Below are 19062 nucleotides of genomic sequence, written 5' to 3'. Positions count from 1 at the left end.
GTAAGGCAGACACCTTCCAGATGCATCTTTGCAGGTGATAAAAAGAGTCACCTATGCAGGAGTTGCTACAAATATGACTGACAGGAAACTCATAACAATGGACTATTTCTAACCCTCAGCAACCCACAGTAATGTTGTTCATAAAACTGCATCAATGATAAATAAGAGGGACGGTGCAGTGTGAAGAATGCAGGCAGGCTTACTGTCCACAAAAAGAAACTGATACAAAAAAAAATCCTTACAGATTTGCAGCTTTGACATAATTTGTCACACAAAATTGTATAAAATGTGCGTACAAAAACAAAACAAAAAAAAACTTAAGGCCAAGGTGATGATCTTGGTATTGCCTCCTTCATACACTGCATGCTTTTCTATAATGATTCAGTCAAATCTACAGCAGAGAGAAAACTACAGTTTTAGGACCTGTAATTGCTCCTCCTTGTCATTATTTCGGTGTCAGGGTCATAGAAAACCATTTTGCACAGGCAACACATTTCTGACTAACCATGTCAACACGATTTTACAACAGGGATTTTTTGAGTTTTTGAGTACCCATTCCCGCTGAAGGTAAGTCTTCCTTATGGTATGAATCAAATTAGTCTCTTCAGCTTAAAAGAGTGCAAACATGAGCTTTGCGCTAAATCAAACATTAAAAAGGGAGATGAAATTTTCCTTTTTAATAAATATTTAATTAATTCTTGTTGATTATAAAATTAAAAGTGTATGGTGAGGATGACATCCCCCCCCCCCCCCCCCCCCCCCCCCCTTGTTATCACCTGCATGTAAAAGGTATATCATACCAAGTTACAGTATACTGCATGTTCAGATTTGGCCCATTAATGATAAATTGATGCTTAGGCCTCGTCCACACCGACACGGGTGTTTGTGAAAACAGGGTTTTTCTCTCCATGATTCCAAAAAAAGTACAATAACGCATCTCTTGACAAAAGGCAACAAAAGCTACAGTGTTGTGCCTTTTTCCTCAGAGCAAAGAGTGTGATCCAGGATCATTGGTCAGGTCATAGTACCAATGTCTTCACTGCAGGACCTGGTCTCAGATCAGCAGCACCCTTGTCTAAGGATACACTGAATACAGAATTATAGCTGGTTCCTTTTCAGTTAAACCTGTGGCTCCTTTGGTCAAAAAGCCTCATGTAAAAAAATTAAAACACACAACATAAACATTAAAACATGCAACATTAAAACATACTGTAAAACAAGCCAAGAATTGTTCTTTGCATTCTTTTCCTCATTGCTACAGAGTACCTGATGCATGGTAAGTCATAATTTCTTCTGTGTCTAACTTCAGCTGTGTCTTAAAGTTTTAATTTTTCCCCCCACTGATGACATTTCTTTAATTACAGTATTGGTGTTGAATGGTTTAATGAGCTTCATCACAAAAAAGTATTTCAGTCACATTTTTTCATTCCAAGCATTTAAACCCTAAGCGTTTTGCTTTCCAGACCAGATCTAAAAGTAAGTGGAGAGCTGCAGGTACAAAACATGGTCATCCTCAGCTCCCAGTCATATGTAGACTTGAAGAAAAAAAAAAAAAAAAACTGCCCACAAAGAGGTGTGAAACACGGACCAGTTTAAGATGCATGACATGCAGTTGTGATGTGTATTTATGTTGTTGTTGCTTTAAAAGAGGTTCCATTAATCCAGTGCCTGTTTCTTTCTTCTTTTTGCTCCTCATGCTGCACCTCATTTACTTCTGCTCCTCGATTTCTCGTTTGACTTCCGCTACATAATTGTGATCTTTCCCATGAGCCACCTCCATGATGGCAACTGCCTGAAGACAGAAAAAAAAGAAATTATGATTTAAAGACACCATGTTCCATTACATTACATGTAATGACCAAATTGCAAATGTATTCGCTCATAACACATTTGTGCAGCATAGGAGATGGCAATCTGTCGTGCTTGCTGTTCTGTGGTTTGAGCCACACAAGCAACTGACTCACCTTGTAACTCAAACTCCTGACTGCAGTTGCCTTTTACAGCTCACTTATCCTGTGCTATATTTTCTTTGGAGCCCACATTATTTTCTACCTTTACTTTGCCACCTATTAAAGCTGTAGTGCATAGTGTCTATCTCCCCCATGGGGCATTCTAAGTAATGACAACAACACCGTCGGCGCGTCCACATGATACAGTCTTCCGTAATCGTGCCCCCACCCCTCCTCCACACAGTTGCAAATAGCCAAGAAGGACACGGGATTAAAAAACATGATGGGCTCTTCAGAAGAGGTAATTATCTATACTGCTGCTTCTGCGCAGGAAAGTCACCGGACGACACAATCCTCTGAACATACATAGCCATACTGAGAAATACAGAGAGAGTTGTGTGGAGCAGATAGTCTTAATTAGCTTTGTAGAAACTCATTTGGCAATGGCTTAAATGTAACGGACGTTCAATAATATTAAAAAGTTACGCACTAAAGTTTTAATATACCAACTGGCCAAACGTCTGTAAACTCACCTTCTTCAGCGCTTTGACTCCCTGTGTCTTCTTTTCAAGCCCCAAATACAGACGTCCCAGTTTCAGATACATAGACGCCACATTCAGAGAGTAAGCTGGGTAGTGAACACTGTAGAGAGAATATAATTCATACATCAAGCTGAGCAGTGAATGCGAGAGAAAACAAAATTTCATCTATAGTTAATGTCACAATGGGTTTTGTTATATCAAGCTGGGAGAGAACAACAATTAAATATATGGTAGATGTGGTTGAGTGTATTGCTGCATAATTAATTGCAATTTTATCAAAATCGCAATATGGACTAGTGCAATATCCAAATTGCAGAGGACACAATATTTGTTAAAAGGCAAAACATGAGTCAAACCATTCTGAATTAAGTATTGTGGTGCTGCAGAGACGTCCCAGCCTACAAATCGTATCCTACAGACTATAGAAAACCTACTCTGTTTGGTGCAGACTTTTGCAAAAATCACACTATCACACAATCAATAATTTTTTTAAGATATTTTTCTCATGAAAATAAGAATAATGATACAAACATGATCATTCCCTTCAATATCGTGAATCACATTGCAATATCAGTCAAAATAATCACAATTAGATATTTGCCTCATTTTATGCAGCCCTAGTTGAGTGGTGTGTTCAATGTGGGAAAATATTTAATGGAACACAATATGTATTCAAGTGTTTATATTGTAGGTTGGACAAATGACACTTTAATTAAGTAACTATAACTTTAATACAATTATTCAGTGCCGCAAAGAAAAGTTAAAACAGATGATTAAAGACTCAAATAGTAATTAAAATCCCCATTCTTGGGGCGGCCTCTATCTCACTCAATAAGAGTCCTTTGCAGCGGCTCGAATTCAACCTGCAGCCCTTTGCTGCGTGTCATCCTCTATCTTTCTCTCCCCCTTTCCCTTCTTTCCACTGTCACTATCGAATAAAAGGGAAAAGCCCCCCAAAAATAAAAATAAATTCTAAATATCTTAAAAAAAAAAAAAAGATCCCCATTCTTACAAGAACTCTGGCGTGACAAACTCAGACGTCTGGAAAATATCTCATTACACTGGGTGATTTTTTTTCTAGTTATTTATAATCTGTCTCTGTACTGGGATTGTCTGACAATAGCGCTGCTGGTACAACTGATTGATTTACTTTAGATTAACATGTACTGTAACTGCATTACTGCCCCCCCTGCAGATCAATCTACCTGTATGGTTGTATGATCTTCTCTCCGTAGCTCATTGCTCCGTCCCAGTCCTGCATGTAGAGACAGACACCCATGGCCTGATACATCATGTGCAGCATGTAGACGTTGGTGTCTGCAAATATAGCTCCCATCTTCTCCTGGCTAAACTCACACATCTCCAGCAGCTCACTGGGGGGTTCCAGAGAGTCAAGAAATAATGACACTAACAATGTAGAGAAATAAGAGGAGACTGGGAAGTGAAAGGTTGTCCTTGATCAAGAAAGAAGACAAACTGAGAAGGAAAAGACTTAAGGTCAGTGAAAATGGTAACAAGAGAGTGAAAAAGAAATGTGGGTAGAGAAATACAGGTTTAAACAGAGGAAGAGGATATTCTTGTAGTGTTTGGCTCTCCTGAACTCCTCAATGACATTCTTGGCATAACGGACCATGGATCGGATTTCCTCTGGCTCTGGTGGAGAACTTAGCTTCCTGATCTCCATTTTTGCGTTGTCCTAGATAGAGATTGACATGAGTGACATAGGGAACATATATCCTACTCAAGACATTCTAAAGGAAATTATTTGAAAAGAACAACTATGAGGTTTTTTTAACTATAACACTTGCAACACTAGCCGCGGGCCCAGTTCACACTAATCCTGAGCAGTATGTAATATGTTCACACTGGATAAGTGACACAATTTAAAGTACTCAAACTAGTCCATAAATGTCAATTTATTGTACCATAATGGAATGCAAAATGGGAACTACTCACAGCTGGAAATTATTAGAAACTACTTGCAGAGACTGCTCCTAGAATATCTCACAACACATGTTGGTTTGTCATTCCAAAAAACTGGCATGCCTGGTATAATTTCCTACCAAAAGAATATAATATAAAGAAGGGTAAAGAATTTTTATATTAATTTACTTGTCATACGCCTAAAGGTGCTCAGCCTGTTTGGGCTTAGAGAATACCACCTACTCTACCTACAGAGTCAAGAGAAAAGAAACGGAATTCATGTACCAACCCCGTTTGATCAGATAAACAAAGTAAACATGGAACACTGTCAGATGTTGATGGGAGGGCACATAATTGAAGTGGAAACATGTCAAAAGTCTGTAATATTTGGACATTACATTTAACTTACATACATCTACATCTATTTATCGTACATATTGAACGGACTGGAATGTTTGGCAAACATGGACAGAAAATAAAGTGCATTTTATTTTCTACCTCATTCACATCACACAGGTGGCACTGTCCTCGTCTGGGACTGAATTGAAAGTGTCCACCTTGCACAGCCTCTGGTCCATAATATATAGCATATATGATCTGCATATACTGTGTGTGTGTATGTATGTATGTATGTATGTATGTATGTATGTATGTATGTATGTATGTATGTATGTATAAAAATACATTATTTACATTATATCTGTTACATATGTGACGTACTATATATTAGTAGGGACACAACTACCCAGTTTGCTTGCCAGTGTTTGAGACAATTTCAAATGCAGTAAGACACACAACACAACAGAAACATGGGTTTTGTTGCTTGCTAAGGTAGGCCACTAAAGAGGCCTGAATCTGCAGTATTTCTCCAACAGACAGCTTAGACTGATGCAGAAGAGGAGCTTTCTAGTAGATTCCTCAAATGCACAGTACAAAAAGGTAACCTACATTCTATATATTGAAGAAGTTATTTGGAAAAACTTAAATATGTTTGAGCGAAGTCAACGGTACCTTAGACGTGGTGGTGCACTCCGTACACTGGCATGTGAAGAAGTAGGAATCTAACAACCTCTCTTTCCTGTCCTCTGTTGGATAGAGCAGGTCTATGTAGCTGTTAAATATCTATGGAGAGAGGGGGGAGATGAAAAGAAAATCTAAATTGCTGTCCCTGAGAAGCATCTCTATTGCTAGATGAGTCCATGGTTTACTCACCTCATCGCCAGGGTTTATCTCTTGGACAGCTCTGACCTCCGCCACTGTGCCTTTATAGGTCACTATGACATTAGGACTACAGCTGTGATTCATCAGTGCTACACTGAAAGAAAGAAAAGGAAGCACAAAAGTTGAAAATTGTGTAATTGTGAAAACAAAGAATTATGAGAAAAACATTACATTAAGAATATTTATGATTGGGATTACATGATAATGTGTGTACTATATAAAAAAAATGATAAAATAAAAAAACTAAAATAATTGGGCGAGTCAGAAGCAGCTGAGATATACAAAAAATGCAATTGCAAAACAATGAGAGAGCAGTGGAGGAAGGGCACTGAAGTAGAGACTGAGAATTCATGTGAGGAGACAAAGATAGAAGATAGAAAAGGAAAAACAGATAAAAATGATCATTTGATTTCATTTGTAACATGTTGACAAGTACTGTCTTTTCCAACGTGCTTGAACAGTGAAAAGCACTGATGAAAGGATGGACTGGTGAACAATGATGATGTGTTGACATGTGCCCCTTTTACCCATGCACTTCAAGAACATTTTAAGTGAGAACGGTAATGTCTGAATCAGTTGGATCGGACATCCAATGGACTTTACCATGCCAGTTTCCTAGTACAAAGACTGTAATCCCCGATTGTGCCCATGGGTGAATAGAGAAGCTCACTGTGAGAGAGTATTCACAACAAGCAAGTAGGTGTGTTGATGACATTTCTATTATGCGGCACGCAAAACAGGAAAAAAAAACAAAGAGGGTGAAGAAGAAGGGGGATTTAGCCAATTTACTGTCGGTAAGGGCTGATATTGAAATGATCAGACAGATTCAAGGAACAGCAAGAATCTTGGTTGTTTATGACCAAATTGCAATATATGCCCTGCCTGCTGCACGCTCTACCCAGGCCCAGCCCTTGCCTTAACCAAGTAAAAATGTGTCTGACACAGACAATCTCTTGTTGTGTAGTACATGTGTAAAAGGGAAACTCCGGTTGGCATTAGACTACTTACTCGGGAAAAACAGCTGATCCCAGATGTGAGAGCTCCTCATCCTCTATAGTGAAACCATTACAGTTAACCTGGAGGCACAGAAAAACAGAAAGAGAGCCAGCGTAAGAAGGAAAGAAGAGAAGACACATACAGACAGGTGGAGACAGCAGGGTGAGTGATAATAATTGATAATAATTTTACGAGCCAAGACTTTCTTCTGTGAGTTTTAAACATAGACTGTATAAAATAGGATTTAAAGTGCTTCCAAGTGCTGCAATGCTCTCCCTTCATTCTTCTTCATTGAGGCCTGTATGTTTACAGACTTGTGGTGATGCACAATGTGCCATAGGTGCCACAACAATTATCAAATAGATGTCCTTAGTTTTTGTCTTTGTCAGTGTCTTTCATAGAGCAAATAACTTATTATTATACTTATTATATCTTTCCGACGTGACATTTCCCGTAGACGTGTACAGTTTCCAATAGGGAACCCAGAAGTTCCAACATTCCATGTACAATTGAACACAACAGTCCGTGCCCCTTGCCTGGCGTCATGGCGGTACCAGTTGTATCTACACAAATGTGAGAGACGATTGATTTCAAAAAGTATGCCAATTTCTTTGAACCACAGTTCAAAACACCTGTTGATGTCTGTCTTCTTTGGTCTGTTGGCTGTTTAGGTTTTTCTCCTGGAACACGTCAAACACATTCTGCACTCACCGCTGCGTCTTGTGTTGACTGTTTACATATCTCTGCTCATCATTATATGCACATTGTATGTACTGCCGTTATTGTTGAATACATATTTCTAAAATGGTATGATGTTTTGTTGAGTTACTATTACACAATACTTCTTCTGACCTTTTCAAATCCCCCGACAAATAACCCATATTACAAAAAATTTAAGGACCCCCTCAAAAACGAGATGTCACATCTCAAGGCGTTATTCCTAATAAAGAATTTGCTTACATTTTATAAAAACTAAAAAAAACTAAACTAGCTAACTGCTTGAAAACTAAACTGAATTTGAAAAGAAAAAGTCTAAACAAAATAAAAATAAAAACTAATAATAAATGTGCTGTACAGGTGTGCCGTAACATCCCCACCACTGAGGAGGAGAAGGAAATCCGGTAGAAGAGATTAAATGTAGCTGTAAGATAAGAAGCCAAAGAGGCTGCTGGTGTAGCTTGGAGAGAAAGGGGACAGCAGCACTGACAGACGGATCAAATTAAAGAGCTGACCGCTGTAGAGTTAAAACCGACAGGAGCAGTGGGTGTGTGTGATACAGATCCTGGTTTCACGTCAACATGTGCTTGAGTGTGTATCTGCTAACAAGCAAAGGACAACTCGTGATGATGCCAGTGGATGAATATAAAAAAGGTCTGTGAACACAATCATTAAGCATGTATGAGTAGGGTGTACTAAATATTTGCACACCCTGTGTCTAAATCTTTTGTGGGTGTATTACACAGCATGTCCTTCCACAAACCTCTCTTAACCAATCATTTGACCAATCAGTATGAAAACACACACCCAACCCAAGATCCTTATTTTAAGGACATGGTGTTATTAAATGTTACCTGTGCAAATAGCTCAGTGAGAGCCTGTTTGTCAGGAAGGTCACCAATGTGTCTGGAGTAGAAGTGGTGCAGCGCTGCTATGTCTGTCTGGTTCATCTCGTCCTTCTCACTGTCCATCTTATCTAAATCTAGAAAAGGCAAATAAACAGACAGAAAAAAGCATAAGAGACAATAAAGACGGGCAGAATGGAAAGAAAAAACAAAGACATAAAAGGGACAGATAATGAGAGAAAGAAAGGGTTTGGTTGGTTGTGATGAACCCTGGAGCCTGACTGGATCACTAAATGCACTTAAAACAGTTAGGGTTCTTAAGTTTTTGAGGCAGGGCTTTCATTTGAAAGAAAAGGCATAACTAAAGGGGAAATGAGGAACAGCCAGGTAAAAGAATTGCACATGGGTATCTGAAAAAGACCAAAGGGACAATCCATATATAAATGAGGAATAATTATTCATTCAGAATCATATCACTATGTTTTTGTTGTTGCTCCATTAGAAGAACCACTTAGTGTTAGCAGTTGTAAGTATATCACTGCAATGCCATGTGTCATTTGCAAGCACACATGAACTGCAACAGCTGGCCACTGATTTTCCTTGTGTGCGTGAGAAGACAGGTGGTAAGGTTAATGCTGTGAGAATCCTCTGATGACACATATGAGCTTCCAACAACAGCTCAGACTAAATGATAATACTGAAGGAACAGAGAAAACTGTGGGACACAGTCTTGTTTTGTGTGTTTTCGACAAATACACTCTTAATCAATGCTGTATGCTAATGCTATAGATCCTAATCTTAAATTAGACAGTTTATTTCCCTTACAACAGTGTTTGGAGTTAGCACGTAAGAGCTTCTCAGTACAATCAGTGTCTCCCAGAGACTAGGGTTGAGTACTTTGCCCATGGGCACAGTGAAATTACAGCACCCAGAATCTTGGGATTTAAATCCCAGAACTCTGCAGACTTGGAGTGAATAAAAAGAGACAGAACCAAGACTGGAGGCTACAACAGAGCATATTAATAGACACACAGATACAACTGCAGAGACACAGAAAAATACACACACAGTAACTAAAACCGCACACAACTTTAACTTAACATACACGCTCATGTATGCACACACACACAGACACACACACACACACACTTACTTACGGGATTCAAACTCTCTGAGCAGTAGCAGCCTTTCTGAAGGGGTGCGCTCTGTTGTGACTCTCTGTAACATGAGTTATTTTAGTCAAAAAAGCAAAGTTATGGAATACATAAAATACCAAATGGACAAATTCTGTGTGGCTAGGTTGGCTCAGTGGGTAGAGCAGACACACATATACTTTGAGGATTTTGCCTCGACTCAGGTCTGGGTCTAGCATTTGAATCCGACCTGGGACGATTTACTGCATGTCTTCCCCTTCCCACCTAGTTGTCTTATCAAATAAAAAAAGGTAGAAAAGCCCCAAAAAAAATCTTAAAAACAAAACCAAATAATAATAAATAAAAAAAAACTACTTTCTCAAAGTTTGCTTATATAGTAACTCCTCTCTTGGGACACACTGACAACTTTATTAAGCACCCTAACCTTTTACAGTTAAAGACTTTACGGTCAATTAAGAAATCATAAAAACACTAACAATACAACAGCTGCTGAGCAGTCATTCAGGAACTTCCAAGGCACCAACAAATGAATTTAAACACAAAATTACAACAAGAAGTTTGCATTGCAAGAGTGTGGTTTGCTCTTAAGTGTTTTTGTCAGCGCACAATGTGACCAAAGCTGATGTCACTTTGAACAAGTCACCTTTCTGAACTGCAACACATGAACAGCAAAGACATGACACCCATGACACACCTCAGACAATACCCATGCAAAGGGATACAAATGAAAATGAAAGGAGTCTTTGCATTGCTGCTTATTATCAGGCCGGCCACCTATATTATTTGACTCTTTATCTTCTTTATGGGTGGTTTAAAAAGTTTTAAAATGTGTGTTTTTCCGTCACATTGTCACACGATTACTCCTAGCCATCAGCTTTCAAATACCGGCTGGTCATTTTAAGTTTTCCTAGTACTTGTGATGAGAATCATGTATTACTAATAACCTGTTACTGCCGGCTCCATTCCCTTAAGCAATGCCAAAGTGAGACAGCCACAGAAGCACAAAGCATGCACAGTATACCTGAATAAACTGCAGCCATTATTCGTGTGTGTGTGTGTGTGTGTATATATATATATATATATATATATATATATATATATATATATATATATATATATATATAATGTCAGTGTCATAAGCATTAAGAACAGGTACCCGACAAATTAAAGGTTAAAAATGTTTGAATATAAATTGAAAATTGTAACATCTCATTTCACATCTATCTTCTTGCTCTTTGCTTGCTATTCATTGGTGTTTTATGTAAAACAGCTCCTGGTTTAATATCTATGTTGTTTCTCCGAATAAAAGAGAACCTCTAATAACTCCTAATTACTGTACCTGTTTCACGATGATTCGAGCCACCAGTCTGACCGTCTCTGATGGACACCAGTTTTCCCCATAGGCATTCATAGCTACACACTCCAGCTTATGCATGGGCCAATCGCCTCTCTATACAAACACACAAACACACACACGCACACACACCAGATAAACAGTTAGTAATCCTTCATTATTAAAGCAAGCAATCCCATTCAACAGTGCAATATATGAGAGAGAGACAACAAGCAAGAATGTGTGAGAAAAGAAAGATAGAATTATATACCCACAATGGATGATAAATAGTGTTATTACCAAGCAAATCATCCATAAATTATTGGTCACGGTACTTAGTCTGTTGCTCTTTCTCTCACACAAAAAAAGAACTCCTCAGTTTTACTGCAGTGCACGGAGTGTGTTTTGTGCAATGAAACTAAAACTAGTCAAAAGGCAGAGGCAGAGGGAGGACAGGACAAATTGTCATAGCAACAGCAAAGTGACCGTGTGCTCTCCATCTTTTGCTGTGTGCTGCCTGCACGGAGCTCTGCTAGATCAGTTTTCAGTGTGTAGTCCAAGAACAATAACTGTGAAGCAAAATACTCAACTTTTGGCACCACATGTATCCACGCACACGAAGGACTCAAACTTAAAACATTACTCTTAGTTCTGTTCGGCGTCAAATGTTTTCATGATCAGTTCCTTTACTGTGGAAACTAGCACACATACTCGCAGACAGAAACTACAAGCCCTCTGTGAAAAAGGTTCAGAAAGCTTGCTTACCTGACAGTCAACATTGCAGTAGTAAGCCTGCTTACACTTGCCACACTTGAAAAGGTCTTCTCTCCTGTAGAGACATGAAGATATAACCACATTACTCCACTACAGCAGCTGTAATAAATGGACTGATTTTGTCAGCAGCAGGATTTCTGTAATAACATGCTGTGCACCTTCATCTGAGGAAACATCTGTATGTGATGCTTTTCAGCTGGCTGAAGTGGGATAACATTTGTATGGCCATATGTATGAAATCTTAACAACATACAAAAGGTATACATTACAAACAATAACTTCAATATAAGTGGGAGAATTTTATACTGCAAATATATACATGTGAAGTGTACATAGTGCAAGTAGTGTAAAATCAAATGCATTTAGAAACGTTTTATATTCATCGTTAAACAGATGGTGAATGAGGCAGTCTTGCAGGTTTACTGCTCATCGGACAAAAGGTGGGATGCAGAGATAACAACACATAATCTAAAACACCAACAAAAAGTTAATTAATAGTGGTTTAAAAAAAAACAACTGAAAACTGCTCAATACAGTCTGCATTAGAACCAATAATGCATTAGAACCCCCCCCCCCCCCTGCACACATGCACCTCTGGGCTCCTCCTCTCTTGGGACACATGGACAACTATATTTAGCATCCTAACCTTTTACAGCTCTATAAACCTTAAAGGCAGCTGGGGTAGGACCCATGCGTGTATGAATTCCACGCTAAAAAGTCTCAGAGAGTCAAAGTGCATCAGGACAAGTTTTTGAAACAGTATGCCTACACACACACCTAAACATTTTAATACTCTATGCATGTTGTAGGCCGCCCTTTCTAACCACTACACATCCTACACGCCACTGGAGCAGGAAACTACCAACACATGACTCAAATCCACGTGCAACTGAATAATGAGTAAACTTCAAACCATAAAAGTAACAATGACACTGACAGACTAATCATGAAGACTGCAGGGTTTTCTTTCTAATGCTTGGCTAATAGGTGCATAAAAGCATGAGTAGAATTTGTAGGGAGGATAGACAGAGGCTGCCTTTGAGGAACAGTGAGTACTCTCACACTAGAGAAAAGGTTGAAAAACAGTGCAGTGCTCCTTAAAGTGATCATTTTACCTGTGATTATACTGTAAGTATTCACGACTGTTTGCTTGTATATTAATATACTCTTTAAATCTTTAACATGTTGGCTGTATAACCACCAGAACGGAGGTTGTACGTGAATGTAGTTTAGACTATCCTGACTCTGAAGTGCTCCGAACAAAGTCCTGCAGTGTCAGTCAGGTGAGCTGCCTTACCGCACTGACCCATTTCATTCTGCACCAGCTAGGTAGGTGTCCAGAGGTTCACAAGCTAACCTAGCTAGGAAACGGGATTAGCCATCGTTCAACTGGACACATCACTCGCTTTGTTCCGTTTTAAGTTAGGTTAAAACGTTTTAAAAATAAAATAAAAAATAAAAAACACTGTCAGAGAGGTGTTTTCCCAGCTGTTTCAGAGAGGCAAGAGGTTACCTGGAGAAGCAGTGCTCACAGTGGGCTCCCCTCTCATTCACTGTCAACACGTATGAGTAGGCAGGGCAGGCGAACACCAGCTCCCCCTCCGTGAAGTGCCTCAGCGCCCGCAGGCCTCTGCCGCTGCCCGGGCTCAGGAACCTCTCCATGCCCTCTATACCTTCGTTCTTCATGGTTAGTAGTTTGTTTAGGGTTCTTCGGCAAGATATCACCGACCACCACCGGTGTCTGCTGGGTGCTTTAATCAGGGAGCTTCTGCCCTGAGTGAGCCTCGTCTTCTTCTCGGTTCCTCTGTGTCTGATGTGACTCTCATCGCCCCCTGCTGGAAAGTCGAAAACAGACTGACAAAGACTACTGTTTACGCACTGATGGACGTTGTGATATAGAGATGTACCGTAGATATCTGACCTGATATAAAAAAGCAATTATTTATCATTAATTAGATAATATAATATTTTACTTATATTTAGAGATAATTTACTGGGTACATATTGAATTGTAAAGTACCAATTTAATTTAATTTTTACCAATTTGCCCATAGTTTTTGAATGAGATGTTCAGCTATGACATATAGTGATGTCAACATACTTTACTTGAGGAATCTCAAAAGAACAAAATGATTTAGTACAGAATCATGGCTGCCTCTTTAGTTGGTATAAAATACAATTTGGGACTAAACATGGAATAACCGCAAGTATTTGTCTATATAATACACATTGCATTTTATGTATGATTACATAAACCATATTGCCTTTTCCCCAGTAATGTATCTCTGCCAGAGGAAATATTACCCATCTGCATGGGTCTGGAATTTGGGGCTTAGCTGAAATTAACAGGCCATTTGTTCGTGTGTAATGTGTAGGCCATTTGTTTGTGTGTATTGGACCAAAACTTGTTGCTAATTAATTAAAAGGTCTACCAGTATTTTTATAGTCTACTATAAAAATACTGGTAGTGCCTCATTGCAAAGCATATGGTTGGTTGGAGGTAAGGCTGCCATTCACTTAATATAAGATCCAAAGAACATTTGACAGATGGATGGAAAAAGACCCTTCTTCAAATATTAAAAGGAGCTCCATTATCCATCCTTGAACAATGGAGGTTTTTGCAGATATAGTCGTCCAGCTCCACAGTATAACAGTGAAAACTGAAACAGACAAACAGAAACATCAATATATTCTGAGTATGTTGTTGCTAAAGTATCTATTGTAAGCTCGCACCACCGACCACTGAAGCAGACTAAAATACTCAACACCATTTAGTTTATATATAAATGCATTTATTTAAGTTAATAATTTTCTCCTTATTCATTCAAAGTTGAATTTCTGCAGTATCTATAAAACAGGGGACAGTTAGAAGCGCTGTACAGTCTGACAACAAACCTAGGAACCGTGGCTGAGTACACTGTGTCTATATGTACATACTGTACACACACTGATTTCGGTATATACAAAAATATACACTTTTACATGTGATCCCTCATGCCATTTCACCCACCACCGACATTCAATGAAGCCCCAATCCTTTTAGAAAACACATTATCACAACATAACTTCATTGATTAGTTTCCCGTTTTATCTGTCATTACTGATTGATTGACTTTTACAGTATTTTGTCTTATGTGCATGTTCACACTCACTGTTACTGTCACTCAGGAGCTTAAGCAGTTCTGAGCTGCATGTCTCAGCAGGGATTTTCACATATCAGAGGAGGCTCTTCTTCTGTTAATCCTAAATGGGGATTTGATGAGAGGGATTTGAGGTGGTCTGAAGGTGGAAGGCATCCCTCCTGTTTGGACAAATCCTGACATAACTCGGCTCAGTTTGTGGGAAAAGCTGAGAAACACAAAGCTTGACCTTTACGCCTCCTGTTAAACTCCATCCAATAAAGCAGTTGACGGTTTTCCTTCAAAACACGGTGAGTATAAATAAAGTCCTAATAGCTCAGTGGGGTAGAGGCTCTTGTTCACTGACCGGTGTTCAGTTATACGCCCCCTTTTAATGCTAATAGAGATGCCTGTCTGCAAGATTGACAATATTTTCCCTTTCTTTGATTGGTGCTCTAAGCTAAAAAATACAGACACAGTTGGTTCTAACTCAACAGATGTTTTGCAGACACGATTAAAGACATCATAAAAGAAAAGTGCCAATTTTGCCAACCAGATCAGCAGCTAAGAGACGTCCTAGCCCCGGCATGTCCTGCAGGTCTAACCAAGACTGGGAAGAAAATTGATACACACAACCTATACTATCAGCAAATGTGTAACGAGTTATCTGCAACACATTCTGGGTTTCCAAAGACTATTCCCCCCCTTCTCATTCTTCTTCATACAGTGAAAACGGGAAGGAAAACGTTGGCACATTGTGCTAAAGATGTAAACATTTAATCATCCAATCCCAATGAGGCGCTGGACTTCTTAATTATTACAGTCATTTCCTCTGGGTAAAACATAAAAAAGATTAAATAGCAAGTTTTTCAACTTCACAAGAGTAAGACTGGTTTTAAAAGAAAAATCTTTAAACAGCATTTCTGAACAGTTGTTGCAGACAGCATCCCCACGGTCACTCGGCGTGTGCCTTTAGGTTCCCGTGCCCATTTAGTCTCTACTGACTGGCCTTTTAAGTAGGGCTGAATCAAAAATGGAATAACAAGAGACAAAGACAATGAAAATGTGATTAAGAAAAATGTCTAAAACTCTCCACTGGTGCATTGTGCATTAGAAGTTTACTACCTTGAGTCCCTTTTTCTTTCCTGTTTTGGTTCTGTACTTGTTACCCACTAGAAGTGTGACAATAGAGGGCGCTATACACCACAAAAAACATCACGTTCTCACTGACAAAGTCAAGGGCCAGATACTTTGAAAATGAAAACCATCAGGTTTTATGTTTTCATCTAACTAAACAATAAGCAACATATAAGCATCTAAATTTGATGACAAATGATCTACTTAAGGATGTTTGATATGAAAGAGATGTAAAGGAATAAATACTAAAAAATGATAGAACCTGCACCCAACTTATCTCAGACCAGCCCTATGAATTATGAAGTTTAGGCTGTTTGATCTACAACACTACGTGTGTGACTGCAGTACTTTCGGTTGGATCTTTACAGTCTATGGTTTGGATGCACAATGTACAACTTAAATTCAAATCAGCTCTTCAATATTCCAATTATGGATTTGCAACATTCTTAAGAAATTAAGACTAAAAATGTTACAAGTTTTCAAACAGAATGATAAAAAAATCTAATTTGTTAAATTATTCTACCTAAAACCTTAAAATCAGAATTGGGCCTTTCGAGTTTGGTCACCATGAAAACTAGGCTCAGCCTCTGGTCTGCCGAGCCTCACAGCACAATGCAGCGACCTATCAAGTCACAGGATAAGCTTTCCAACCAGCGCTAGTGTCAGCTGAACTTTTCAACTCCCCTCACTCTGCGTACAGTCGTGTAAGTGTATAAGACAAGGCAAACATCAGGTACAGGGAAAAAATGGCATTAAAAAACAGACATGGAACAAGGGATGGAAAAGTATTAGACAATGCAACACACTGTCCAGCTGTCTTTGTCCGCTTCAGTAACACAGTAAAACAAAGAAATCAACATTTGAAAGTAAAGATGTGAAAGTGAGGAAGAGACGTATTGAGACACAGGGAGAAGATCTGACATTAAAGAACACTTGAGGCTGCAACTTCTTTCTAGAATAAATTAGGAAATATGTGATTTTTAAAGGCCATTTCTGTTCTTCATCTGTTCAAAGATGTTTTGTGTTAATGTAGTTGCCTTGAAGCTGCCAAGTAATGAGTCGCTCCAACTTCAATTTCCCCAAACTGTGCCATCATTACTCATCAGTGACTAACAGTAGAAAGGATCACAGCAGTTAAGATGAACCCATGTTGAAGCCCGGGAGCGACTAATGTTGCAAAGATGCACAGCAGGCATCCAGTAATGAAGTAGCAAACAGATACATGTACTATAAATAGTATCAGTGACTAATAAGTGGCACAATCCTATTTGGTGACATCAACACCTTGTTCCACAGAATAAAGTAGCTCGCCAAAATAAACAAGCATCATTTTCATCAGTCATTTTTATCATGAAAGACTCGTGCAATCAGTAAAATATGCTCACGTCTTGCAGAAACCAAGTGAGGACAAACAGTAAAACCTTGTTCATTGCAGTGTCAACCTATTGAATCGATGGCTGATCTAACAGGAACAATAAAGAAAAAAGCTGGGCAACCCTGTGAGAGCTGGTGGGTGATACATGCAGCTGGAAGGAGCTTTTCAAAACACATGTGCACATGCACATTTCATACAGTTGAAAACTATTTTCTCTTGCATGACATTTTTTTCCCAGACTGGAATAAGCAAGGTTTTACTTTTACCTCTGATGTCAGGTCTGGAATGTTAGCCACATATGAGCGCTGCCGTTTCCTTCTATTGCTGTGCAAGAGCAGGCAGGTGTGTGTGTTGAAAGTACAGAAACAAACATCTCAGTCATGTCATGTGTGGGTATCTCCGGGTGGTGGTACTATACTGTATATGACACTGGTATGCTTTTGCAGGCAACAATTTATCTCTAGAGAAAAAGCTGCTATACTAACTCCAGTTTGGATGTAATTATTAGACAGTAACCTTCCTACAATGACAATATTAGACATTGGGAAAGAAAATCATCTGTGCAGGAAAAGATGTATAAACTGAGCCGGTCCACAGGGAGCAGTTAGAAAGCAGCGAGAGTATGTAACGAAAACCTTTTTTCAAAGAGCACAAAAACGTCCATTCAAAATTTGGTTCCATTTTTTTTTTGACAAAAGTAAACAAAATAAAAGACCGTTAAGAGATTTCTTTAGAGACATAATGGTGTAGAAGTGAAGATGCTGTGGCAGCCAGTGCTACAGCCTGACGACAAACAGTAAATCCTGAGGGGTGGCTTGAAGACACTTCCTGGTTTCAGGAATTGCACCTCCGGCCAAACCAAACGGTTGTCAGGCCCCATCCAAAGCAGAGAAGCTTCTCCCTGAACACCCTCCCCCTCCCCAAAACACAATCTGAAGGGAAAACTGTGTAGAAATCAAAATCCTTTGCCTCTCTTTTCTCTGTTGATCCTGTGAACAAATGAGACGAAGGGTTAGGAAAAGCTCAAGAAATTGAGTTCATTTCCTCCCTTCAAATCACTCTACACCCAAGCCTTACTGAAACCACAACCTTTAGCCTGCATCGGCCGTGACAGGCTCGGTATAGTGTGGTGAAACAAAGAGAGAGAGCACCGTAGAGAAGCAACAACACCAAAGTCCCATTCTTTCAAGAACAAAACAAAAAGCTCCTGCAAAACCTCCGTGGAGACTGAGAGTTGACGGCAAGAAATTAAAAATATTAATAAGTAAATAAAATAATTACAAAGCAAAACAAGTTCTACCTCACCATTATTAAAGAAAGTAAATGCCTCTGGAACCATCAATGAAAAAACACTGAGGTATGTCGATTGGATAGAAAGCTTTTAGCCTCATCATGATCATCACTGTCACCATCCATCCACCAGATACAGTCAAGTTTACGGGTTTACTCCATTATGGTCTGCAAGCCCCTCTCCCAGTAGGTGTTGCTCTTTCTTGTTTTGGGAGGGGTATGTGTGGGGGAGAGGTGTATAGACGTGACTGGCTGCACCGCTCAGGAGGAATAAGAGGGATCCATTTATCCATCAAGTTTGTCTTTCTCCTCGAGTCTATTTCCATCTCTTTGTTTAAGTCTCAGAGCCTATTGGTGTCCCTATCCGATATCCAGCTCTTCCCAGGGCCTGTAGCGCCCCCTATGATTGCAAATTGAGGGTGAACTTCCACTGTTGGTTGAGGGTCAGGCTGCAGACTTCCACAGTGAGTCCGCCCATCCTGGCACTGTGGCTGTCCAGACAGAGGTTACTGCCAACGTGACGAAGCTTGGAGTTGGATTCAATCTGCTCCCATTTCTGGTGAGACACAAAAATGTCATGACATAAATCTAATGTTAAAGTATAGAAATGTTAAAAATGTGCATTGGTACCATTTGTACTAATTTACAAGCAAGGGTAGAGGTGTTGTTAACAGCCCAACCGAAGTC

The 19062-nt window shown here is 39.3% G+C and overlaps 2 protein-coding genes across 2 annotated transcripts in view; both read right to left on the bottom strand.

Annotated features, from left to right (window-relative positions):
* Positions 1-1334: 1334 nt before the first annotated feature.
* On the bottom strand, positions 1335-13262 carry smyd2a (SET and MYND domain containing 2a). The gene is made up of 12 exons (XM_034868830.1): positions 12968-13262; positions 11446-11509; positions 10687-10797; positions 9351-9411; positions 8203-8330; positions 6644-6711; positions 5627-5729; positions 5426-5536; positions 4067-4187; positions 3697-3871; positions 2483-2591; positions 1335-1792 (listed from the first exon to the last, which is right to left on the bottom strand). The coding sequence occupies exons 1-12, from the start codon at positions 13138-13140 to the stop codon at positions 1709-1711; spliced, it is 1308 nt and encodes a 435-aa protein (XP_034724721.1). The 5' UTR covers positions 13141-13262; the 3' UTR covers positions 1335-1708.
* Positions 13263-14231: 969 nt separating this feature from the next.
* galnt2 (UDP-N-acetyl-alpha-D-galactosamine:polypeptide N-acetylgalactosaminyltransferase 2) overlaps positions 14232-19062 on the bottom strand; it is a 53918-nt gene continuing 49087 nt past the window's right edge. Inside the window, exon 17 of the mRNA XM_034868818.1 lies at positions 14232-18931. Coding sequence (XP_034724709.1) covers positions 18776-18931 — 156 coding nt within the window. The 3' untranslated portion in view covers positions 14232-18775. The remainder of the gene's footprint in view (positions 18932-19062) is intronic.

The sequence above is a fragment of the Etheostoma cragini genome, chromosome 1 (genome assembly GCF_013103735.1).
Source record: "Etheostoma cragini isolate CJK2018 chromosome 1, CSU_Ecrag_1.0, whole genome shotgun sequence".
NCBI lineage: Eukaryota > Metazoa > Chordata > Actinopteri > Perciformes > Percidae > Etheostoma > Etheostoma cragini.
This window is presented reverse-complemented; position numbering and strand designations above follow the sequence as displayed.

What these genes read in the sequence shown, in the direction of transcription:
- smyd2a (XM_034868830.1), bottom strand. Translation starts at nt 13,140, where the DNA reads ATGAAGAACGAAGGTATAGAGGGCATGGAGAGGTTCCTGAGCCCGGGC. An exon ending in GCTCAGAGAGTTTGAATCCC is followed by an intron (nt 8,331 to 9,350) that starts GTAAGTAAGTGT and finishes TGCCTTTTCTAG; the next exon opens with ATTTAGATAAGATGGACAGT. An exon ending in AGATAAACCCTGGCGATGAG is followed by an intron (nt 5,537 to 5,626) that starts GTGAGTAAACCA and finishes CTCTCTCCATAG; the next exon opens with ATATTTAACAGCTACATAGA.